Source organism: Sarcophilus harrisii, chromosome 3 (assembly GCF_902635505.1).
Source record: "Sarcophilus harrisii chromosome 3, mSarHar1.11, whole genome shotgun sequence".
Taxonomy (NCBI): domain Eukaryota; kingdom Metazoa; phylum Chordata; class Mammalia; order Dasyuromorphia; family Dasyuridae; genus Sarcophilus; species Sarcophilus harrisii.
The window spans coordinates 42,076,665-42,103,735 of NC_045428.1; the positions used below are offsets into that span (position 1 = coordinate 42,076,665).

Genomic DNA, 27,071 nt, shown 5'->3' on the forward strand with positions numbered 1-27,071 from the left:
TCCTCTATCCACTGCACCACCTAACTGCCCAAAAAGCAGGTATCTTAATAGGCTACAAAACTTTTCTAACACAGAAATCTTATAAGGGGAATGACAAAATGTAAAACATACTGTATAAATAAGTCCTAAAAATGTGGATGCAACATTCAGAAAAATACAGTGCTAACTAAAAATTATATCTGACATATATCAAGATTCAAAAAAAGATACTGTCCCTCACAAAATACCATTAAAACATTACAATCTTTTTCATAACAAGGCTATTTTAATGTCTTGACTCACAGGGGACTTATAATAATAAATCTTTTCGATAATCAGACTTGCAGGAATTCCTGAGCCAAGGGCTCAACAATCAAGAAAAGTATAATAATGACAATGGTAAATGACAACATGGGCTAGTGACAGGCAGATGTTGGGACAAGGTGAGAGAGGCATTATCCAGCACCCTGCATGGATGCCCTGTGATGAGCCTATGGGAGGACTTGGATAAGAGCTCCCAAGGTGAGTGGCAAGGAGAAACTGTGACCTGCGTCACTGGAGGGAATTTCTGAATCAAAGAGATCAGGAACGTTTGAGAGACAAATGATGTTTATATAAGTACTTTGCAGAACTTATCTTACTTAAGCCTCACAACAACCCTGTGAGGTAGGTACTATCACTATTATCCCCATTTTACAGATGAGGAAACTGAAGTTCAAAGAGGTTCGTGTCCTGGCTCAGTCTCACAGCTAGACTATATCAGGGCTGTGATTTCCACTGTTTTTCCTGACTCTACGGGCAGACCTCTCTACCCCCATCAGCTTCCTAGGGAATTTTGCATCCTGAAGATGCTACTGACTAGAATCTGTGTGAATTCAGTATCTCTCAGTCTCAGTTTCTCAAACTGTAAAATAAGGAGGGGTCTTTGTTGTCCCTTTCAACTCTAAATCTATGAGCCTGCATGTCCATCCACAGAACACCATGGAAGCACTCCTGACTGCTTCCATATCCTCTACAGTCTGCCATATTTGTTACTTAGCTAAAAGAAGACGTCGCAGATGGCATTTCCTATATATAAATCTTTCTCCCTCCACCAAAATTACAAACAACTCCAGAATAAGGACGATAGCTATCTGATACACTGTACATGGTAGACTCTCAATAACTACCTATTAATGATGGTAACCTCTGAATCATTTTCTCCATTTTTCTACTTCATAAAATTGGAGTAGGCCAATGGTTTTGTTCACTGGATTACTGCTGTCATATTCAACATCTAAATCACCAAGCTAATTTTTATTCTTTGGCAATCTGATAAATTACTTTTAATAAGTGTTGAAACTTTATCAGTAAAAGGCCAAAACCAGCAAAAGGCCAAAGCAGAAAAGAAAAATGAGCAAATTCATTAACTATAAGTTCTTATACTTCTATTGTCAAGGCTAATCATTTGCTAAAAGAACTGTTTTCATTAGCAAAATTCATGCCCATTAAAAGTAGACGTTAAATTTGAATTTCAAAAATCTGCTTTAACATTTTTCATCCTACTTTTCTCTACAGGATCTAAATTTGGTCACTACATCAATGTACTTCTCACCAAAGGACAGTTTTTCATTAATCTAACAAATAATTGCCATCACTATTTAAGTATAAAAATAGAAATCTAATCTGTAATTAAAGTGGAACATTAGAATTCCTTGAGAGGAAACTAACAGGAGAATCCTCTTATAATTTGGTTTGTTTTCACATGTATTCAAACAGACTATAGATCAGATTTTATTCCTACAACAAACTAAGGGAATCTAGTAAAAGCCTGATACAACATGCTTACTACCCTATTAGGTAAATGGATAGTCCCAGTAGCCAAACTGTAAAGGATTCTGAACAAGATAAGCACTTCACCTAATAGAAAACCTGAGGTATCTTGGACAACTCGATTGTGCATTCTCAGATTTTCTTTAAGCAAAGAAAAATAAAGATTTAGGTAGGCAGTTATTAAATATAATGTTTAAAGGCACATTACACAGGAAATGAAAACTTTTTATTTAACTTAAATTTGCTTAGTTTTATATTTAGGATAAGTATAAAGGCCCAGTTAATCAATTCATTAGACTGGTCAAGGCAAGACACTTGAGCTAGACAATAGGATTTAAAAAGCGGTGGGTCTTTTAGTAGTTCTCTTGTAATCACAAAAATGGTGTTGTAGTCAGGATATATATATATTTTTTTTCATAATCTAGTATAATGCACTGTTCACAATTTGCAATATTTTGAAAACCATACAAACAGGACATAACCAAATTAGAGATGTTTGACAGACTTTTGTAAAGTACTTGGGAATGTCAGCTATTTTCCCAAATATCCATTTTAAACTACAAAAAGAACATAAATTCATATAAAATCACAACAGATGTAACAGACATCTTTCAAGGAAAAAAATCAGATATTAACGCAATTTGCCACTTCCCCCACCCAAACATGACTAAGAAATAAAGTTACAAGTAGTAATGCCTGCATTTTAAAACAATTAACTGGCTGAATTAACCCTTTAAAAAAAATATAACTATACAGTATTATTGCACTCCATGAATGTGCAGTATTCCAAAACATGCCAACCCTGAAAGACTGTCTTGCATTGAGGTTTTCCAAGTTCAACGGGGCTGCAAATTAAGCATCTGGTCTGCACTAACAGCTTGCTGTCTTCAGTACAGGCCTTCATTGGTGCCAACCACGTTGTTCCCGAAAAAATCCATTAATGCCTGAAACACAGGAATAAAGAAGACGTGTCAAAGCACTGGCTCCAGAAAGCTGCCACCCCCCTCCCCAGCAGAGACGAGGCAAAAGGAGCAATCAACATGGACCTTCCAAAGCCAAAGGAGGGGACTGGAGGACACCGGCGGCAGCACAGACCCATGGGGGGAGATGTCCGGCGCAGCCTCCCTGAGGCCCCAGAGAAGGCAGAGCTCCCCCTTGGCAGGAGAGCAGCCCATTTCCTTTTCTCATCATACACTTTCCTGCTCCTTGGCACAATCTGTCATCAGTGAAACCCTTTGGCCCATTTTTTCCCACTCTACAGCTCGCCATCCCTCTTCCCTACCACGGGAATGAGGGTCCTTTAAATAGAATGGCAAAGTGCAAACAGGAGATTTGAGCACCCGGAAGTAATTTCCTGTGGCTAGGGACTGCCCCATGGCCGGGATCCCAGTCAAAGTGAAATAGCTTTGTAACAAGAGATGGCTCCCTCTCTGATTGGCTGTGTGTGACCTCACAGACCATTTTTAAGCCCACTGCAGCTTGAGGTCACTCTCTTTATCCTGGGGTAGCTGAACCAAGTGGATGGATAGTCGAGAGAGACAAAGAGCTTGATAGTGAACATATGGGCCTCTCACAGACCAGATATTCACTTGGGAGTTAACAGGTCAGGGCATTATGTGAGCAAGTGTAAGAAAGACTTTAAGTTTGCACGCAGCTGTTCTTGAGCACGCTATCAGTTATTAAACTACGATTCAAGAAATCGTAGCCAGAGATCTCTGAAGGCCTCAGAGGAGCCGAGTGGGGTAAAGTTAGTTGACACTACAAAGATCAGTGGCCAGAGGATTCTCTGACACCCTGGGAATTCAGAGAGACTAGCAATGAAAATACCAAATAACGCTAGGGCTTTCGCAGATGAAGTATGCCCAGGAAGTAATGCCCAGGATTAAGTAATAAACATTATTTTTCACACAGGAAATTGCACACAGGCAATTTTGATATTTTGGAAGGTGTGATTCACAACTACAAGGCATCACTAGGAGGAAAATTAAGCTTGAGATGGCTGAAAACTATCATGGACCAGAATGGTAGATTCCACATGTAGTGGTTAAATGTGATTCACCATGTCCTTCTCCAGCTCATTTTACAGATGAGGAAACTGAGGCAGACAGGGTGAAGTGACTTATTCAGAGTCACACAGCCAGTAAATGTCTAGGTCTTACTCCCACAGCAGCCCTACTAAACTTTCTTATTAAACAGCTACTAAACAGACAATTAAACATGATCTATCATTCCTTAACTATCTATTCCAAAGTAATGTTTTTATAAGTAGGTTGGCAGATTTCATCCACATCTACCAACTGGGCATGGAAGCATCTGGTGATTATAATGAGAGTTCATTCTCAATCTAGTTATAGGGAATAAGGAAATGTTAAGAAACCTGAGCCACAAGGGAAGAAGAACAAATACAAGCACAATCTGTCAAGCTGGCAGACTCAACAAATGATCTTTCCACATGTTAAGAATTTCCATAAAAGACATCAAAGAATCAGACCATTAAAGTTGAATCCAAGTGGAAGTACAAATGTCCTGTCTTGAATGCACATTTTAACTACTCACAAAAGAGTTTTCAGGGCTGAAAGATGGGGCTATGATCAATGATGTGGGATTGAATCCATATGCACATTGAGCTTCATTTCGTTGTCAAGAATCTGAACGAGCTGCTGCATGGATGGGAGGTGACCAGATTCCAGCTTTGACCATACTGGTACATCTACAAAAAGAATAAAATCCAAATTAATTAAAGATAATTCTATGGTTAACCAAATTTTTAAAATTTTACTCTACCAAAAAAAAAAAAAAAAAAAAAAAAAAAAATTTTTCCCAAAATACTTGCTCAAATATTTCCTGAAACAGCCTGGAGCCACAGGAGATGGAGGGCTGGATGTAGAATCATTAAGACTGGCTAAACCGGAGTTCAAATCCAGCCTCAGAAACTTATTAGCATTGTGACCCTGGCCATGACATTTCTTTTTTTTCCCCCCAATAGTTTTATATCCCTTTGGGCATAGTTTTATTTTTTTATTTATATATTTTTTATTATAACTTTTTATTTACAAGATATATGCATAGGTAATTTTTCAGCATTGACAATTGCAAAACCTTTTGTTCCAACTTTTCCCCTCTTCCCCCATTCCCCTCCCCCAGATGGCAGGTTGACTAATACATGTTAAATATGTTAAAGTATAAATTAAATACAATATATGTATACATGCTGTACAAAAAGAATCAGACTCTGAAATAGTGCACTATTAGTCTGTAAAGGAAATAAAAAAATGCAGGCAGACAAAAATAGAGGGATTGGGAATTCTATGTAGTGGTCCTTAGTCATCTCCCAGAGTTCTTTCGCTGGGCGTGGCTGGTTCAGTTCATTACTTCTCTACTGGAACTGATTTGGTTCATCTCATTGCTGGAGATGGCCATGTCCATCAGAATTGATCATCATAGAGTATTGTTGTTGAAGTATATGATGATCTCCTGGTCCCGCTCATTTCACTCTATCAGTTCATGTAAATCTCTCCAGGCCTTTCTGAAATAATCCTGCTGGTCATTTCTTATAGAACAATAATATTCCATAACATTCATATACCACAATTTACCCAACCATTCTCCAATTGATGGGCATCCATTCGTTTTCCAGTTTCTGGCCACTACAAACAGGGCTGCCACAAACATTTTGGTACATAAAGGTCCCTTTCCCTTTAGTATCTCTTTGGGGTATAAGCCCAGTAGAAACACTGCTGGATCAAAGGGTATGTACAATTTGATAGCTTTTTGAGCATAGTTCCAAATTGCTCTCCAGAATGGCTGGATGTATTCACAATTCTACCAGAAATGTATCAGTGTCCCTGTTTTCCCACATCCCGTCCAACATAGCGCATTATCTTTCCCTGTCATCCTAGCCAATCTGACAGGTGTGTAGTGGTATCCCAGAGTTGTTTTAATTTGCATTTCTCTGATTAATAATGACTTGGAGGATCTTTTCATAGGCCATGACATTTCTAACCCTTATTTGTCTCAATTTCCTCATCTATAAAATGGGGATAAAAACGGTCACTATTTCTCAAGAATGCTATGAGGATAAAATGAAATAATTATAACATGTTTTATAATCTTTAAAACATCATAAAAATTCTACCTATGGATATACACTAATTTTTGATACAGAGGATGAAAAAGTTGATAAAATTCACAAAGAACTCAACAATGTTTTTTTAATCAAGATGGTAGTACCCTGCCTTCAATAGTATTAATAGATATTTTCTCATTGCTATGTTAGTGAACAATTTTCTTATGTTACAATTTATGACAGGCAAAACCTTTTTATTATGCTTGATGTTGAGTGAACATTAAAATAATATAATTTATTTAGAACCCACCATTTAGCGTTATCTCAAATGCACCTGTTGACATACACTGGTTCTCAATCATGTTACTTAGGAAGAAAACCATCATACACGCATAGACCTAAAAGAAAAAAAAAAATTAGATTTATCACCACACACAAACTATTATTTTTATTCCCACTATCCAATTATATAGTAAAGAAAAAAATTTTTTAAACATCAGTATTAACTCAATTAAAAAATTCTAAGAAAACCTATTTGATATTTATTGAAAATAGATTTAAAAGGACGCCACCAGTCGAAGTAATTCTAATAAAAGAACACTATACATGGTTCACTGAACATCTTTTAAAAGTATTCACAAAGGAATAGTGATGCAACAGTCAGCAACTTCAGGCAGAAACCTGTTAAAAGGGTTTTAAGACTGTTATTATAAGACTAAACATAATCAGTTTCACACTCCTAGCAAATATCACATGCTCATATGAGAAAAATCACTTAGAAAAATAGTCACTGACAGTTATAGGCACATTCTGCCCATATGAATCCCAACCCAACAGCCTCTTCTCATATCCTACTGAAATAGCTGTTAACTCTCAGGTTCTAAAATTCAGGCAGGGCCAAGGAGATCCCAAGAAAGAAGGTACTTCTTTGCTGTCCAGAAGGGAGTTTAGGCAGTTTTATCCCAGTAAGAAGTTAAAGAACAAGATGGGTTTCTGAAGGCACAGGCAGCAGGAAACTTAGTATTTCAGAAGAAGATATTCAATGGGATAGGTTGAGAAAAAAATAAGTAATAGTGAATATTTCTAAAGTTCTTTTAAGTTTCAGAAAGCACTTTGCTTATGACAGTCAAATTCCCATGAGGTACAAAGATCATTATCCCTTTTTCCACAGGAGCAAACTGAAGCTCAAATCTTATGGATCACACAGGACTGGGTTTTCTGCACCCAAGTCAAAAAGACTCACAACTGCCTGTCATCCCTATGCCAAGAAGAGAAATCACCAGACTCTGAGAACACTAAAACCAAACCAAAAGCAGCAGCCACAGTGACACCCCCATTAAGTGCCAAGCTCTCCCAGCAACAATGCCACCCCACACTTCCACTGTCAACTCAATGGGAAGAATTGGTTACATACCTTATTTTCTTGGCCCCACTGCCAGATACTTGGAGCCTGCATGCCAAAGAAAGCAAAAGGGTCCTTGCCAACAATTATTAAGCCTATTAATACTAGTTTGAAGACTGACAGGAAAGATGCTATGTGTCTATCAAAAAAAGAGAAAAATTCATTTTTATTATAATGTAATAACCATCAACAAACATTCAAAGACACAAATAAAATTACACATGAAACTATAAAATTTGAAAAGTTTCTAGTTTATATTAAATATGTAAATATATGTGCATATACCCATAAAAACAGTAACAAAATGCCTTGTTTCCCATGTCTTGTATTGGGCTTTTCTTTCCTCTTATGCATTATTCCATATTTTGTTGTTGTTACTGTTCCTATTTATGGTTTTTGTCACTATATTCATAGGATATTGTTCCTTTCTCACTATTATGTTCAAAAATATATATTTCTAAAATATTTAAAAATATAAAAAATATAAATATATATATTTAAAAACTGATATATACATACATACATACATACATACATACATACATACATACGAAAACTGCATAATAAACACAAGGACCTGTAGCCCCTGGCACAAGAAGTCTGAGGCAGTGACCCTTCTATCCCAGAAACAGGGTTCACATTTAAATGAAAGGGAAAAGGCTAAAAAAGATAAGCAAAATAGCAACACAACAACAAAAGAATCTGAAAGGGAAGATCAATACACAGAGAGGACAACAGTGTCAAAACACCAATGGGCAACACTATCAGGACAAACAATCTTGAAAAACTTAAAAACTCTGATCAATACAATGACCAACTATGATTTCAGATGCTAACAATTATTTGACAGAGAAGTGATAAAACACTGTAAAATTAGTCATATATTTTCCTTGCCTATACAGATTTGTTAGGAAGAGTAGGGTTTTTTCAAATATCGAAGCAGGGGAGGAACAGGTGAAAGTGAGACAAAATAAAAGCTTATTAAAAAATAGAATGAAAAATAAAATTTTTTTTAAATGTATGAGTAAATTGTTTAAGTAAAATTCCATTTTGAAGAGAATTATGTTTTAAAAATTTTAAACAGTAAAAATATTCTATTTATTTAACATGTTTAGATTACTTGTTAAAAAAAAATTATAGTGATAAGGGAAAAAGCAAAGAAAATGAAAAAAAAAAAATCAAGCTTAGTTTAAATATGACCAAAATATTGGTTATCAACTGACTTTAGTTTAATTAAATCAATCCATTAAGTTTAGAAGTCAATTTCTTTATTTCTTATCAATTTAATTTAATGTACTCACCTATATATTGGTTGAGGGAGGTAATTCTCTCCTTCTATGCGGATGTCTGGGTACCGCTGGCTAATAACCCGCATGTACTCCTCAAACACCCGCCTATAGCCTCAGGAAACACTATAAGGGAAAGAAAATGGTATTTCTGTTAAATGATTTAGAACAATTTACCATGATTTATCCTGGCATGGTTGTAAAAAGGCCAGTAATTACTACCTCTGTTAATATCAAATGGTTCTAGTTTAAACATATTAAACAATGGACTAAGGCCAACAACGGTTAGGCAATAAATCCCTACTCATCCTTTCTTTCTCCCTAAAAGGGATATATATTTTTTAGTTTTCTCAAAGTTTTTCAATAAATAAAGCCTTCACATAAATTATAGCCTTTTGGAGCACTAGTTACTTTCATAGAGGATAAAGCATGGGAGAAATGCTATAAAAGCTCATTCCATTCTTCTAAATTTGAGCTGGGAAGTGTTGAGATTCAAAGCAATAGTTCTGCAAATGAGTAAGAAAAGAGAGCGGGGATAGGGAAGGATAAAGACATAGAGCAGAAAAGGACAATAAATGTGTTTGGGGGTGGTGGTGTTTGTGTTCCAATTTTAAAGTACAAAGAATATACCAGATTGAAAGTCAGGAGTTCCAAGATCTTCCATTAATCAGTGATACGACTTCATGAAGGGATATCTAGCCAATTACATTAGATAATTCCACCACTAAGATTCTAATTTGTTCTATAAAAAGATAATAAAGAAAATTAATCTAGAAAATAGACGTATCTTAAGGAAATCAGTATCAACTAATACCCTCTAGCTTTGTGGTAAGTCACCAACTGATAGTTGATAACCTGATAGTTATTATGTGATGTGAAAAGAATGGAAATGTAATGGAGAACAGTATAATCCATTCAATTCTATAAACATTTACCATGTGCCTATCATGTGCCAAGCATAGGAAATATAAACAGAATGGAGAAAACAGAGATGGAACAGATACACATGGAAAATAGAGATTGTTTAGCAGAAAGTCCAATAGTTTTAGAAATGTACTTTCAGGTCATGCGATATCATTTAGGAAGGGGATCACCAATTGAAATTCTATTATAATCTAGTCTAACTTTAGTCTAGAAAGCCTAGAATAACTCAACAGATAAAAGCCAGTTTGGGAGCCAACATACAATAAATAGAACTGGAAATTAAAATGACTTAGACCTAGACCAATCTCCTCATACCGGTATACCTGAGTTAATGAAATTCTAGATACAGAATTTATATCTATTAACATTTAAACACTGAATTTTAATATTTTATCAACTTTGAAAAAATATATTTAAACTATACTTATCTATATTCTTAAAGGGCAACAAAAGCTTTCAGAAATAATTCTCTAGATATTTTATATTTACACCTAACATAATCTAGCTCAAACTCAAGCAATTCAATCAAAAAAACATTAAAAACAAAGTTGTTAACACTAGGCACTGAAATGCAAAGGCAAAATAAGGAAACAATCCCTAAAATTCTACTAGGGAAATAAAACGATTGAGGCTTGGCAAGGACATGGTGTGTCCTAGGGGAAGGAGGGATGGAGCAAGCACAATACACAGTTGGGGTTGGTTCTGAACACCTCAAAGTCACTTAGGGCTGCTGAACTGCGTGAATAACCCAAGTTGTGATGCTCTGAGATCCAGCCCCAAAGGATGGGATCAGAGGGGATAGGATCAGAAAGTGAAGAAGGTAAAAATTAAAGGAGGAGGGAGGGGGGAGACTAAAATTACCAAAGATCCCAGAAACAAGAAAACTCAAACACCTTGAACATAAGCAGGTAAACATTAACAACAGGAAATATGGTCTCTCCAGTAAATGAGTAGGAATCTCTGAATACTGAAAAAAGAAAGAAAATAACCCAACACCTCATGAAACAGAAGAGCTTAAGGAATATAAGAACATGGAATTACTATACACTGTTCCTGAGTAGTTCAAAAAGAAATGACAATTAGGAGAACAAAATTTATGACCTGCACAGGAAAATAATGGTCAAAATAGAACTGAAAATAGATTGGGCAAGCAAATACAAAGCAATCTAGAATAAAAGAAGCAAAAAACAATGACTCAAAAACCCCCCCAAAATAAACCACCTCACTATACAAGAGAAGCATGCTGATCTCAAAGACAGGATGCAGAGTCCACCTAAAGATCAGGGTCTCCCGGAGGAAAACAAGAGGATAAAAAACCTTAACATTATAATGAAAGCACTAATGTAAGAGAACTGCCCAGAACTTTTGAAATGAAAATGAAATGCCAATTGAAAGATTTCATAAACTATTATCTCCAGAAAAAACCCAAGGATACAAACTTCAAGATACATAGTAGTTAAATCTGACAACTGAATTTAGGAACAAGTTCGGCAAGTGATCAGGGAAAAAGGCCTTCAAATACAAAAGAAAGAAAATTTGACTAAAGGAAATTTGACTATTTACTATACCCTAGCAAAAATGACAAAAAATGGCAAGTCATTTTAGAGGGAGTGGAATGACAGACACTCTAATGCCTTGTTGGTAGAACTGTGAAGTAGCACAACTACTTTGGAAAGAAATATGGAATCATATAAAGGAAGTGAATCAGACTTCATTACTGAACTTATACCCAAGAAGGCCTTTGATAAGAAGGTCCCTACAATTCCAAAATATTTGTGACAGAAGTTTTTATGATAACTAAAAATTAAAAACAAAGTAGATGCCCATCAATTGGGAAATGGCTAAACAAATTGTGGTATGGGAGTATAATGGAACATTACTGTGTTGAAAGAAATGATGTGTGTGTAATGAATAGAAAGAAACATGGAACTGATGCAGAGTGACGTAAGCAGAGCCAGAGAAACAATACATACAGCAAATGCAACAATGTGAATGAAAAGAACATACCTAAAAGTTGAAAGTAAATATAACAAAACAGATTCTAAGGGTCAATGACTCCAATGAAGAGATATGAGAAGCCACTTTCAACTCTCCCTCTGTGGAGGTAGAAGGTCCCCAACATGGCACACATGGCATATATTTTCAGTCTGTTGATAGATCTTACACTAGCTGACTCAAGGATCTGGAACATGGGCTTGCATTGTATCTCATGACACAATGCAATCAATTAGCTGTGTTGATGTTTTTCCTCTCAAAAAATATATGTCATACTGAATAGCTCTCTGGGAAGGGATATTTGGGATAACTGTGATGGTACGAGAAAGAAAAGTCATCAATTCAAAAACATTTAAAAAGAAAAGAAATGAAGTGATAGCATAGAAATTTTAACATTGGGTAGCACTGTAACTCAACTTTATGATTTCCATCAATGAAAAACCTGACTTTATTGCGCTTAAAGTGCTTTGTTAATACAAGTTAAATATTAAAAAGCATATTGTGGTCCAAAGTTTAAAAAGAGAAGTAAATGTATTATGAGTTTCTAGAAGAATCTCAGTGACTTGCCTTTAAGTTAATCATTTCTATTACAATTCAGGAAATACCAGCACACTTTTCCTCAAGCAATTTTTGCTTTTTAACTTTCTCTTCTGACACATTTTGGGTAAGAAGGTAGAACAAGGAGAAAGGCAGAAAAGTTACTTGAAATAAAGCAAAGAGTCTGCAAGGGGAAAAAAACTGTTAATTGGTTAACTTATTATTGGCAATTACCCATAAAAGTTGATTCCTGTTACTAAAATGAATTTTATAAATATGTATTAGTCTCTTCTAAGTTAAACCATTGAAATGTTTTGACTATGCAGCTCTTATATACTTCTAATATCATTACATTATTACTTCAGTACATGCATTTTTGGGTCTGGTCTCCTAACAACCATAGTAACCCAAGTGACTTTTATCACTCCCATTTAGTAAAGACCAATGACTCATTCATTCTTATATAAGAAATGAAGCTAATTCAAATCTAGAAATAACCTATTTTCCTCTCTTCTTCTTTGTTGTTTTATACAACAAAATATTGCCTCAAGTAAACAAGGTTTTAAAAAAATAAAGTGCTGCAACATGGAGAAAAGTCTTTGAAGGCAGCTCCTGATTCCATTTCACATTTCCTTCTACCAAGTTTGGGGCCAAAGCATTTTTGGTTCAAGTGAATGAATGACATGGGAGCTGCAGTAGCTAGAGTTTACTTCTAGTACTTTTCCTAAGTTGTATCAGGGTTGCGTCAGCCCTCAGGGTAGCAGCCAGCTACCTCTGCACTGCCGACTTATAGTGTTAAAACAGGAGAAAATAAAAATGAAAATTCGGAGGGCAAATGGAAACTGAAATAGCAATAATTCTTGTTTGCACTCATATACACACACTTAACTGAGTTCCTCCTTTTATTAAATTGTCTGATACCTTTCCAGTAGTAATTATAGTTTTAAAGGAGAAAATTTGGACAGAACAATTATTTAGGGAGGGTACCTTTCTTAAAATTGGAGTACAAAGAACCCAAGAGCTATAAAGTATCTGCCAAATCCTATTCACATCTCACTAATAATCCCTTTTATGACATCCCCAACAAGTAGTCATCCTACTACTGCTTTAAGACTCCAATGATGGTTAATTCATGACTTCCAGAGGCAATGCATTCCATTTGGGATTAGTTCTAATTATTGGGAAGTTTTTTCTTATAAGTAATAGAGTATTTGAAAAAAGGAAGGCACTATGAACTGATGCTAAGTGAAATGAGCAGAACCAGGAGATCACTACACATGGCAACAGCAAGATTATATGATGATCAATTCTGACGGACATGGCTCTTTTCAACAATGAGATGATTTAGACCAGTTCCTATGGTCTTGTGATCAAAAGAGTCATCTACACCCAGAGAGAGGACTGTGGGAACTGAGTGTAGTTCACAACATAGCATTCTTACTCTTTTTGTTGTTGTTTGCTTGCATTTTACTTTCTTCATTATTTTCTTTTCTGGTTTGATTTTATTTTTCTTGTACAGCAAGATAATTGTATAAAGATGTATGCATATATTGGATTTAACCTATATTTCTACCATGTTTAAAATATATTGGACTACTTGCCATCTAGGGGAGAGGGGGAAAACACAAGGTTTTGCAAAGGCTAATGCAGAATTATGCATGTATATGTTCTGAAAAATAAAAACTTTTAATAAAAATTTAAAAAAAGAAAAAAGGACAGCATTTATATATACTATATACACATACACATTTGTTATAGCAATCTATATACAAAATAATATGTATAGACATCATGCATATCTGTCATCATAAATTCTTGATTTTTTTTTTTTAATATAAAGAGGAAAATATAGGGCCTAATTATTTTTAGGGGAGCTTTTGCTGAATTTTCCAAAAATATATCTTGGAATGTTTTGAAAGTTATTCATTGAAAAATCTAAGCAGGCCCAGTGGAGGAGGTAGTACGAAAATTTGGGGTGGTGTTAGCTAACTGAAAGCCATGGAAATGGGGCCTTACCAGATGATAGTGCCATCCAACAATTAAGCAGAACTGATAATTTTCTGAGACAGAATGCAAGCTCCTTTGAGTAGGGACTTTTGTTTGTGCATCTCCAGACCTCCCCAACACTAAGTGCTTAACACATGTGCACCAAATTGACATTAAAAGGAAGCACTCTACAGACTTCTATTCATTACTTCATTACACCCAAGCACATAACAAAAATTTCCTGCAATCTCTGTAACTTCTCATTTAAAGTATTCCTCTTACTTTCTTGGCTTCCTTCAAGTTCCACTAAAACCTAACATACAAGAAGCCTTTCCAGATTACCCGTCATGCTGTCTTCCCTGTGTAGATTATCCCCAATTTATCCAGGATTTATCTTGTTTGTTCATTATTATTTGCATGCTATCTGCTTCAGTAGACAGAGAATAGGAACTGTCTTAATTTTCTTTCTCTTCTACTTAGTACAGTGGCTGACATATAATGGGTGCTCAATAAACACTTGATGATTTGACTATTTTTAATTTTAAGTAAGAAAATGCTAATACTAGAAAACAGGCTTAGGAGAATTAGCTTCCTCCTTAATTCTGCTAGTGACTGTATTGTAACTTTGAGAAAATCACTACACTCTCCTAAAATAAACACTTCTTCAAAAAACCAGATTTAGAACAATACCATAAGGCATTTGAGAAAGACTTTATAAGTCCTAAGGCCACTAAGTTTACTAAGAATTTATTAGGTATCTTCTACATGCAAGTCATTGTACTAGGTGCTAGGAATACAGAGGCAAAATTTTAACAGTCTGCCTTCAAGAACCTTGCAGTCTCCAGGAGAGAGATGCTAGGAGGAGATGAAAACATTAACATCTGGGGGAACCTTGATGGAAGCCAGGGACTCCAAGAAGTAGGTGAAAATAGTGTGCATTTCAGACACAGAGGATAGCCTATACAAAGGAAAGGAAATGAGAAATGGAACATCTTAGATGAGAAAGAAGAATACAGGCCAGAGTGAGAACACAGAATACAGAGGAATCACAGGAAATGAGTTTGTATATCAAGATAGGCTGAAAACGGCCTTTAAAGTGCTTTTAATGCCAATCAGAGGAATCTGTTTTTTCCCCCAGAGGCAAGGGGAAAAAATGACAATTTCTTGAACATCTTAGTGACAAGTGTCTTTTAGGAATGTCAATTTGACAACTTCGTTGAAGATGGATTAAAAGGGGAAAGACTGAAAGCAAGGAGACCATTTAGGAAATTATTCCAGTAGTTCAAGTGATAAGGGCCCTAACAAGGCTGATGGCTGTGTGAGTGGAGACAAGGAAATAGATAGGAGATATCATAGTTTGAATTTACAAGATTTGGTAACTGATTGGCTAGAGAGGATAAGGGGAAGAAAGAGTTTAGGATTATTCTATGCTTACAAACCCAAAAGCCTGGAGATGCCCTTTACAAAAATAAACAAGTTAGGAATTGTAGTTGGGTTTAATGAGAAACATAATTAGTTGTATCTTGGACATTTTGAGTCTGAGATGCTCATACATATCCAGAGATGTTATCTAATACTACATTCTCCTTGAACCTTCAATATTCTCTCATTTGTACCTTGAGATATTATTATTCTCTTTCACAGTCGTTCTAGATACTAATTGATTTGGGGTTTCCTCCCCTAAACTTAGGGTCAGATGCCCCAGAAGCATGTGGTAATGTTTTTAACACTGAGAATCACCTTTAAGTTCTGGAATTCTTTTAACATCTCCCCCTGTCCTTTCATAACTCTCAAACATCACTTCACACTTGTACTAGTTCTAATCTCTTGATAGTTTGTCACAACATTCTTGGGAGGTGACAGGAATACCATCAGTCAAATAAGATACAGACAGGTTCGATACTGTTCTGCAATAATTAAGTAGCAAGGCTAGAAAGTTTTCTTAGCTGACTTGCGGAGTTTTTTTCCTTTGCAGGCAAGAGGGAAATTCGCCCCTCTTGTTTATTCTGTACATAACTGTTCATTGCTCTTAGCAAGCTTAGCCGTGTATAGAAGCAGAGAGCCTAAATTTGGTCTTCAATGGTTTAAGATTGATAACTGAAACTGGAGGCAACAAGATTATTTAATACTCAACTGGTGTGACAGATAGTAGCTTTACACTTCTTTCATTGTTTTTATAATTACTTTTACTCCTTTAATTATGAGGCAAGTCGACTTCCATACTTTTGATCATTATGTGGCATTTTGTGTGCCTGCTGTAAAAAAATCTGCAACTTAATCCTTGCTCAGCCAAGGTGTCCCAAGGAAACCAGTTCCTTTTAAAAGATATACAGGGAGTCTTCCTCTTAACCCCAAGTCTTTCTCTCTGCTTATTTTGAAACTTCACTCACACCCCAGTTAGGGGGAGATATTCCCCACCCCCGATCTTTTTGGCTCTAAGATTGCTTAGTTTCCTCTAATCAGTGAACAGTCCCAATCTGTCAATAATCACTTTCTCCCTCTTCAATTGCTACTTACATTGTTGCTAGACACCTTGTTTCTTCCCTTCTTATCCTTGCCATAACATGGTCTAGACCACTCCAGTTTATTTTCTGGTGTTTATTCACAAGGAAAAATTGCATATAAAAATTCATAGATCACGTATCAGAAGTACACATAAAAGCATAACCAGACTATGCTAATTAAACTTGAATTGAGTCTCATTGGCTCACCTTGGTCCTCATTATCCCTCTAGGAACCCACAATATTGCCCGTTGCAGTCCCAATAATAGGATGTTTCCCATCAAAACACCTCTCTGTTGATTTAGGATGCAATCTTGAAAGTGCTCATTTATCCATTCTAAAATTCCATGCTCGCTTTCAAATAACCAATATTATGACAGACTTTTGTTGGGGAGAGGGGACTTTGGGAGAGGACCCCTATTTTATCATTTCCCCAAAGGAGAATTGAGAACTATTAAAATATCACTAAAATGTTCCATATCCAAAAACTCAAAATAATTCAACTATAATCCTTAGCAGATCATAAAGTTCACAGAAAAAAATATATATATTTCTTTGACCTAATTTTTTTTTCTCTTCCATTCTTCTATTGAATCAGCAGCATCTAGATCGAATAGCTTAATGTTTTTCTTTGTAGGATTGGATTACAGAACATCTTGCTTAAAGTATTACATACTCTGGAGCCAATAGTACCACAAATATAAGTGTTTTTGTCATCTTTATGTTCTCTTAAACAGATTAAGAGGAAAGAGGTTGAAACATCAACAATGATGTTACAGATAATCTGAAACAGAAGTTGATACAGAATAACCTCTATATTTGCTATGGGATAGGAGGAAACATTCTTGCAAAGAATGCTGTTTTCAAATATGACAGACTAAAATGTGGAAAAGTGGACAAAAAGGAGATTGCTACAAACCATCTATATTTTCCTCAGTAAAATAAGAGATGAGAGATCCTTAGCTGAAGAAAGGAAATGAGAGGAGAGAGAAAGATTTGGATTAATTTTTCTGGAGATCGTTGAAGAAAAAAAATCATAGAATAAAAGAACTGTCATACAAAAGCAAGAATCCAATTGAGACTAGATAACAAATTTGTATGTAGCCCAGTTGACATAATTACATGACTTTCTCCTGAGCTTAACACTACTTGAGCAGAAGTGACAAAAAGAAGATCATGATGGGGAAACTCAGATTTGGGGCTTGGTAAGGCATGATTGACATTTAAAAACTGCTCATGATCCAAAAATTAATAAGCAGGATGATTATACTATACACACTGTAATTACTGACTTGCTGCAAGAAATGGGATAAAATGATTTTGTGAAAGCTTATGTATCACTGGGAAAAGAGGTAGTCAGTCACGCAGTATAGACAAAGCGAGGAATGACATGGGAGAGAATCTAACCACTGTGCTAATAACTCTGAAACAATAAAAGAACCAGAGGCCCCCCTCCTTCTCCTCCATATTGCTTCAATCCATTGTGGAAAGATATACAAAAATAATAGTATAAAACCAGATGGGTTACCCAATGTCATTTTCTAAAGCAGGTGAAATGGATTTATTGGGTAACAAGTGAATAGATGGTTTTCTAATACAGATTATAAAACCACACAGAAACAAGCTACTGTAGTGAGAGGAGTCTTCAACTACCCTGACATCTGCTGTAAGTCAAAGTCTGTTAAAAGCAGAAATTGAATTAATTCTTGCCTTGCAGTGCTGACAGTTTCATCTTGAAGACAGAAGTAACAAGGGAAACAAGGGAAACTGCTCTGACTCAAAAGGAATTGTGGGTGTAAGAATGGCATGAAACTTAAGAGAAAATGACTTTAAGTTGTAATAATAGAAAGGAATAAAAACATCTAGCATCCTCTGGCAGGCACCTACCAAGACTTTAGGAAAAGTGATTTCAGAAAATTCAAAGAAAAGATCTGTATGATCCTATGATTACACTATTGAGTATGTATGGATCATGGCAAACATTTTTAGAAGGAACATGACTGAATCAGTCATGACCAGGCAAAGCATCTAAAACAAGGGTTCTTAACCTTGGTTCTGTGCAATTGTTTTAAAAAATATTTTGATAACTACATTTCATTTTAACTGGCTTCATTTGTAACCTTTTGCATTTTAAAAATCATTATTCTGAAAATGGGTCTATAGTTACCAGAGGGGTCCATGACAGAAAAAAGTTCAGAACCTCTGATTTAAAGAATCCATTATAGATGGCAAAAGAAGATCTGAAAAGCTCAGATAAGGAAATGCACATACACAAAACGAAAAGGCATTTATATAGCAACTAAAGACTTTCAAAGTTATTTACATAGTATTATTACTCCCATTTTAAAGATGAGGAAAGTGATACTTTGAGAGATAGGTTACGTCACTCACTTAAAGTCACGCTACAGTCAAGGATGGAATTCAAAACCAGACTGGTTTCTCCCAAATGTTATCTAGCATTCTACCAGTATATCCCACTGAGAGGAGGTAAAACAAATCAGGACAGGTATGACACTATAACCAGTCTGATTCAGCCTTTTCCAACAAGAATACTGTGAAAGACTAGAGAAAATATGGATATTGTACTGGTATGAATTATAATCAATAGATAAAAGAGAAAATTCCTAGTAGCACAAAACACACACACACACACACAAAAAAAAAACAAACCAAGAAAACCAACCTCAAAGGCTCATAGATTTTAAAGCTGAAAGGGAATATCCAGCACAGCCCTCTGATGAGTTTAAATCTTTTTCAAGGTCCCTTTCTCCTAAGAGTTCTATCTAGAATAGGCAAAACAAGCCTACAGAAAACAAGCTGACTGCAATGAAAAGGCAACATAACACCACTTATACAGTGTGCTTTACAGGTACAAAGGATGTTATTATGACCATAACACCTCATGAAGTAAGCAGACAAATGTCTTCATTCTAAGATGAGAAAACTGAGGTTCAAAGACATTAATGACTTGTTCAAGGTCACACACTAGTGAAGGGTAAGGGCGGGAGGGGGCAGGAGCGGCAAGCTTTATGATAGCCAGCACACTGTCTCTTATTCCTTTGCACACACACACCGGAGGAGAGAACAGAACGGAGCAGGGGTGGGGGGGTGGCCCACTCTTAGCATCCCTTCCACTGGGGAAGCCCAAGGAGATTCTGAGGTATATGAATGAAGTCTTGCACTTAGAGGGTGAACCCCCATGGAATCAGGGAAGGGGGAAAGAGAGCAGCGGCTCATTTTAGGATGTCTAAGTAACTGGTCATCTAGAGAGAGCAGGTCCAAACTTCCATAGTGATTACTATGAGGAATCACTGAACTTCCAATCCCGGCATGAAAGGAAGACCAGGCCCATAAAAAAAACACAAACTACTGTGTGAAATTGTCACTGGTGTTCCTTTCAGGCACTGAACAATATCTTCCTTTTCCACCTCAAATTTGATAGCTATGCTTAAGCTAAATGATATTTATTTTTTCTTGGCTTTTCCTACTACTAAAACTGAAGTGAAACACAGATAACATGTGGATTAAACAGCCCACCCAAGGGCACACTGTGGAAACAACATGTGACTACAGATAAAGGAGGTCATTTGAAACTTTGCTCTCTTATTTCCTGAGAGAACTTCAGCAAGTTAATCAGTAGCTCTACCTTCTTTAAAGGCCCTTTGCCCACTTTGAACTATGGATGCTGGGAAGCTGGGTCTGCTGCTGGAACACAAGATGTTACCACAGAGGAGTCACACCTATTCAGGAGAGTTCTATCACAACAAATTCAAGAGCAGTAAATAGCTCTAAATCAGTGGCACAACCTCTTCAAAGAACAGACCTTTAATAATGTAAGACATACAGGTCATTACTGATGTGTAATAATCACCAATAGCAAGGTAGGTGTTAAAAGCAAACTCATGTTTTCATACTTCTCCTGGAAAGGGAAGAAGGAATCCCAAAAAACAAAGGAATAGGAGCAAAGACTGCAACAAAGAATTTCCCAAATCATTTGCATGTCCAACACTTTTGGATTAAAGGAAACAAAAAGGTGTTAATTTACATTAGGAAGTATTTTCAAGTGAATATTAACATATATTTTCTATCGTTAGCAAGTTAATGTTTTTTGTTATTCAATCTTTTTTTGGTCATGTCTCTTTGTGAGTCCATTTAGAGTTTTTTTGGCAAAGATACTAGAATCGTTTGTCATTTCTTTCTCCAGCTCAATTTACATATGAAGACACATAACAGAGTTAAGAGACTTACCTAGGATCACCCTGCTATTAAGTGTCTAAATAGCTTCTGAACTCAGGAAGATAAATCTTCCTGACTCCAGACCTGAAGTTCGGATGCCTATGGAGCTCCATATCAGATGTGGAGAGCCTAGTCACTATATTAACATATCGGAAACATTCATACAAGATGAATCTTTTATGGGAAAGCTATGTATAAAAATAACATGGCATGATCTGCCACCTAGATGCCCTAAACTAATGCTAGAGGCTTTTAAAGGTAATAGTGGTACTTCAAAACCAGTCAAAAATTTTAAAACATATCCTTTAACACTCTGCAATAACAAATTTTATATGTTTTAAAAGAAGCAAAAAGCATCTCCTATGGATAGTTTAATTCAATGCTACAAAGTTTGCTTTTAGAAAAGTTATTGCATATTCTGGTAATGTTTAAAAAAAAACAACCTTTAAATCTTAATATGAAAAGTGTGGCAGCTGTCACTTTCTGTGAAGTTCAGTTATTGAATTATTTTTGCGATTCTCCTTATTTGAGAACCAGTCAGCAGCAAGTTACTGACAGATTGAGTTTCTTGACTCTAGAAAATGAAAATATTTATCCATAATAATTAATCTAACCTTCAACATTCCTCTGCAACTATCATTTGTAGTGCACCTGCGCCAAATAGGCTCAAAGATGACAATCAAGACAACCTGAAGAGGTTGTGCCACTGATTTAGAGCTATTTACTGCTCTTGAATTTGTTGTGATAGAACTCTCCTGGATAGGTGTGACTCCTCTGTGGTGTAACATCTTGTGTTCCAGCAGCAGACCCAGCTTCCCGGCATCCATAGTTCAAAGTGGGCAAAGGGCCTTTAAAGAAGGTAGAGATACTGATTAACTTGCTGAAGTTCTCTCAGGAAATAAGAGATGGCAATCATGCCAACCTTGGCATGTCCAGCTCAACCCCTCAGCTTACAAAGAAAATGATGGCTAAACAAGATAACAGAGGTAATAAAATGGGCAAAGCTGGCATCTGAGCCAGGCTCCCAGACTCCAAGTCTGACCATCTTTTCACTGTACCACATATTGATTCCGTGGCTTCTATTTTTGTGGTTTTCCTAACATCAAATAACATTGACAGAAATTTTTAAAATCTGCTTAAGAGGTCATTCCATTCATCAACTACACTTAGGAAATGTTTTTCCTGAAGTCATAAATAGCACAAATAAAAGGATTTCAATTCTTAATCTCATTAACAGTTTTTTAAAAATGTTAAAATGAGAGATTGTATTTGTTTTGAAAACTTGATAACTAAAAAAATTTTAACACTCTGTGAGCAAGTCAACTTCTAAAAATTGTAAGTAGCTAAATAACCATCCCCTCGAAGGGAGAATAAAAAATTATATAACCAATTGTATATCTTTAAGCTGCAACAATCAAATATTATAAACTTAATTATGTAAACTCTTACATAATTTGCAGAAGGAACAAAAAGGAAAGTTCTGATAATTGTACTGTAAGCCCCTTACTATCTCACCTTGATAATTAGGCTTTATCGATGTCAAATAAATGGCAGGGGTCAAGGCAGTAAAGAGAAAAGCCCCTAACAGTGCCAACTTTAGTTTTTATTTTTCTTTCTCTGTATCACCTTAACTAGTATGTGAAATATATTTATACATAATGAAATTCACTCCATACAGAAATGCAAAAAACTAAAAAGAACAACTGATTATGCCCCTAGTTCAGAAAAATCTATTTTTAATGAAAATTTAAAGCTCATTTTATTTTCCTTATATAAAACCAATGTCACCATTAAAATTATACCCTAACTTCATCCCTCCATCAATTTACAATTAAAAATAAAGTACTTAAAACACTATAGCTATTTGTGGCACTTAGTAATGATCAAGACAGAAGACTTTTGCCTTGTTTTAAAAAACAACACTCTTATGTCTCCCTCTGGTCCCATTTGTGTGTCGTGTTGCTATGCTGATGTAATAGCAGTACACCAGAGCAGTATCATCAACAGTTGGAAAACAGTAACATGAAGTTCAAAACAAACTTACTATTTCAGCCAAATACAAATTGCTCAAAAATTTAAAATCCCTGAAAAACAATTTTAAAACCCTGTAAAAGTATTTTTATGCTTTGTTTACAGAATTTATTTGTAATTAATAAACATTTAAGTCTCTATGACTTATTAAAGTTTCAAGTGAAATTGATGTGGGTTAGGGTTAGTAGAAAGAGTTCACTTGATTAAGAATCAGAAGTCCCAAATCTGCCACTAGTGGTTATCTAGTGTAAGTACTAAAATGTTTATCCTGGATATGAGGAAACTGGACCTACTATTTCTTTAGGATAGGGGGCTCCCAGTAAGGGAAGCCCTTCCACCAATGCAGAGCAGATATGGGCAAGGAGGTGAAAGAAACTGCTTGTATACCTAGTCAGAATATGTGAATCCAGGCCTGCTTATCCACTACAGCATGCTATACAAATTCTGTTGTACACTCATTTCAGTCAAAGCTGACTCTTCTGTGAAAACATTTGGGATTTTCTTAGCAAAATTACTGGAGTGGGTTACCATTTTCTTTTGCAGCTCATTGTAAACTTACTCCAGATGAAGAAACTGAGACAAAGGCAGCTAATGAGTTGCCCACAGTCGCACCACTTACTAAGTGTCTAAGGATGATCTGAATTTGGGAAGCTGAGTCTTCAGATTCCAGGTCAGACATACTGTCCATTACACCATCTACCTGCCTCAGGGTGACAGGTGCCTACCAAGTGGATGGGAATTGACTCAAAGACTTCTAAAAAAGTGCTTGGGGGTCTGCCCAGTGGCTTCCCAAGAGACCAAGCTGTGCCTGAGCTGCCCTTGCCCTCAAAGCTGCCCGACCAAATGGGGACCACCATATTCCCATTTCTTTTTCTTCTCTATGGGGCAAACAATCAATGAATGCAGCAAGTGTGAGCTGTGCTCCAAGCCTTACCCTCCTCTCCCAAGGGCAGTTAAGAGACCAGAATTTCAGGCAAGTTACCTCTCAAGCCACCATGAGAAGAGAACAGCCACCATGACTTTTTTTTAACACATGATCTTTTTCTAATTTCACTATTTATTATTTTGTAAAGAACATTAATGTATTTTATATCTTAATTAAGCACTTAAGCAAGAATTGTAAAGAATGAAATAGAGCTACATTAATAACCTATTTATGAAAACAAAAGAAAACAAAAATGCCTCCAACCCCATTGATAGGCATCCTATCAGAAACTAGAGTTCCATGAAAGCAGCCTCGTTTGACATATTACAAAATGGAGGTGCTATCCTACACTACTCTAAATTGCTCAACAAAGGCAAAGTCGAAAGTCACTCCTAGGGTCAAATTTTCAAAGCAGTAAAGTCATACATGGCTTCAAAATCACTCAATTGGAACAGAGTACAACATTTAAAATCCTGTATGAAAAGTATGCAGTGCTCCCTAACAGGTGTACATTCGTTTACAACCATTTGCATTACATTATCTGGTACATTTTTATGGGGGTGCCTATAAATATGGCAGGTCAAAGACCAGAAACTAAACTGAAACTGTAAAATATCAAAAGGGGAAACCACAGAGCAAGGGTGGAAAACAGTCAGTCAATTTCCTGAAGCAGACTTCACAGTATCGTTAAAATGAAATTTTAAAGCCCTAATATTCTGAATGCTTAGTTCCTATCATAAATATGGGAAGAGGTTTGGGTTTGGGCTTTTCCCTTTCTACTGAAAAATAAAAGCTGTTTGAAGGCAAGAACAAAACGAATTTTAAAGAGAAAATAGAAACAAGGAATTAAGAGCTAGAAGGCACTTTACAGATGCTTCAAATAACCCCTCTCCATTAGGAAACAAGGAAGCAGCCCAGACTTGGGCAAGGTCACAAGGTAAGGCACTAGAGCATTTTCCCTCCTCTGCCCATCTGGGGAGGGGACTCTCAGGTCTATCTATGCTCAAGCCCATAACCCCGAACCAAACCCGAGTTTGCCTTTCTGGGGACTCTGTGGGGAGTCTATGTCATTGGAGCAGCACTGCGGGTGGGGGCTGCATAGAAGTTGTATTCAGAACGAGTAAATTATTTTCCCCGACATTTCTGTTACAAAGTCTGATCTGGGGGAGAAGGGGCAGAAACTTTAGGGACAGAAGGAAAACGGATGGGACTGCGGGTTTCTCCGGCTTCTGGCCCATTGTTTTTGATATTTTGATACTTGCATTTCCTCACTCGCGAGAAATGAATGAACCGGAGCCCGCCGGGTGCGAGCTTGCCCTGAAAGCCCCAGGCCGGATTCCCTTTCCGCGCCCCGAGAAAGGAGCCCGGTGCCGACGGCAGCTTTGGTTTGCGGGGGTGACCTTGGCTGTCAGTCCCTTAGGTCCCTTCTCGTTTAGAGGGAGGGGGCTGGGCTGGGGCTCTGGGGGACCCACGGCTCTCGGCGTTGGGGGTCCTGGCCCTCTGCGGAGGGAGTGCACCCCGTAAAGCCCAAGGCCCGCAGAGCAGCTGCCGGGGCCCGGACGGCAGCTCCGGGGAAGCCGGCCTGGGACGGGACCCCAGGAGTCGCCCAGCCCACGTCCTGCTTGGAGGGCCCGGGCGGCCGCGGGGAGGCGGAACTCGGACCCGGGGCCCCCGGCTGCAGGGCTGAGGCCGCTCCGAAAGGCACCTGCGGCCAGGGAACCAACTGTCAAAGTTTGGAGGCGCCCCCCGGCCCCGCTCCCCGCCGCCGCACGTGGGTGTAGCCGGCCGCCGGCCCCCTCCCCCACCCGCGTCCTCCGCCGCCGCCGCCGCCCGCACTAGGCCGCACAGCCCCGGCCTCGCCCGGCGCGGCCGCCGCCTCCCCCCGGCCCTCACCGCGCTCACCAGATTTGGAACTTGAGCAGCGGCCCCGTGGCGTACTGCATCTTGAGCCGCTTGCCCGGCACGCCGCCCGTATCGGCCGAGGCCTCGCCCCGCAGCGCCGCCGCGGCCATGAGAAGGAGCAGCAAGAACCTCATCGTCTTGGTGCCGCAGCGGCCGCCGCTCAGCCCGACACTGAGCAGGGCAGGGCAGGGCCAGGCCGGGCCTCGAGCCGAGCGGAGCGAGCCGAGCCGAGCCGAGCCGAGCCGAGCCGAGCGGAGCGGAACGAGCCGAGCCGAGCCGAGCCGAATTGAACCGAGTTGAACCGAGTTGAGCCGAGCCGAACGAGAGCACGAGCTGAAAGGGAACGGGAGCACCGGGTTTGGCGCAGGCGCAGGCAAGAATCTTCCCCCCCTCCCCTTCCGAACCAGGCTCTCGCGCACGCGCAAGAGCGCCTCGCCCCAAGAGCGGCGGAAGGAGCTCGGCGCGCAGGCTCGGAGCGACTGGCCAGAACCGGCCCCGGGAGCGCGCCTTTCCCAAGGGGGAGTTCTCGCCGTTCAGGGAGACTTGAGAGGGCCCGAGGCTGGGTTCGAATCCTGCTTCCGGCCCCGTCCGTGGGACGTGGACGAGTCACCCGCGCTCTTTCAGCCTCAGCTTCCTTATCCGTCCGCTGAGAAACCTCGCCGCTTCTGGGGCTGGCAGAGAGCGCGCTGCCCTGAGTAAATGAGGACAGGCGTTTGTTTGATTGCTAGTTCTTCTTTCCCAAATCTTGTCATTTCCAGCTTTGTTTTTTTCTTTTGTAACTTTTCCCCCCTAAAGAATAGCTTTTTATTTTCAAAATATACGCAGAGAGAGTTTTCGGCATCACTCTTGCCAAACTTTGGGTCCAGATTCTTCTCCTCCCCTCCCTCCCACCCGCTCCCCCAGACAGCAAGTAATCCAGTCTCTGTTAAATGCGTGCAGGTCTATGCGTGTTCCCACATTGGTCCTGCTGCACAAGGAAAACCAGATCAGAAAAGGGGAAAATGAAGAAAACAGCAACAAAGCCGGAAACGCTGTGGTGTGATTCATGCCCGGTCCCCGACCTCTCTCTGGGCGCAGAGGGCGCCTCACCACAGAACCATTGGGTTTGTCCCGAATCACCTCGTTGTTGAAAACAGCCAAGTCATCAGAATTGATCAATGTATTATTTTGTTGCTGTGTACAAATGTTCTCGCAGTTCTACTCACTATGTTATGCCGAAGTTCCCTTTTAATGGGGTCACCAGTTCCTCCACTTGTCCTATTTCTTAATTCTGCCTTAGGTTATAACCGTCCCCTCTTTATGTTTGAGATAAAGGTTTTATACACATTCCTTAATGTTTGACAAGATAAAGGTTTATCCATTTCAGATGTCATTAGAATATCAGTGATGTCATTGTTCTTGTTATTCCACAAAAAGCTTGCTGTCCCCATACTCGAGGCTAGACTCTTTGAGATAACAGTCTCATCTAGAGCTGGGATCAACATGGAT

General features: G+C 38.1%; 1 protein-coding gene across 1 annotated transcript; it reads right to left on the reverse strand.

Annotated features, from left to right (window-relative positions):
• Window positions 1-570: 570 nt before the first annotated feature.
• On the reverse strand, window positions 571-25,964 carry SELENOT (selenoprotein T). Its single transcript, XM_031957775.1, has 6 exons — window positions 25,584-25,964; window positions 8,561-8,671; window positions 7,272-7,398; window positions 6,168-6,255; window positions 4,348-4,501; window positions 571-2,735 (listed from the first exon to the last, which is right to left on the reverse strand). Exons 1-5 carry the CDS (start codon window positions 25,715-25,717, stop codon window positions 4,383-4,385), a joined length of 579 nt encoding a protein of 192 aa, XP_031813635.1. The 5' UTR covers window positions 25,718-25,964; the 3' UTR covers window positions 571-2,735; window positions 4,348-4,382.
• Window positions 25,965-27,071: the final 1,107 nt, after the last annotated feature.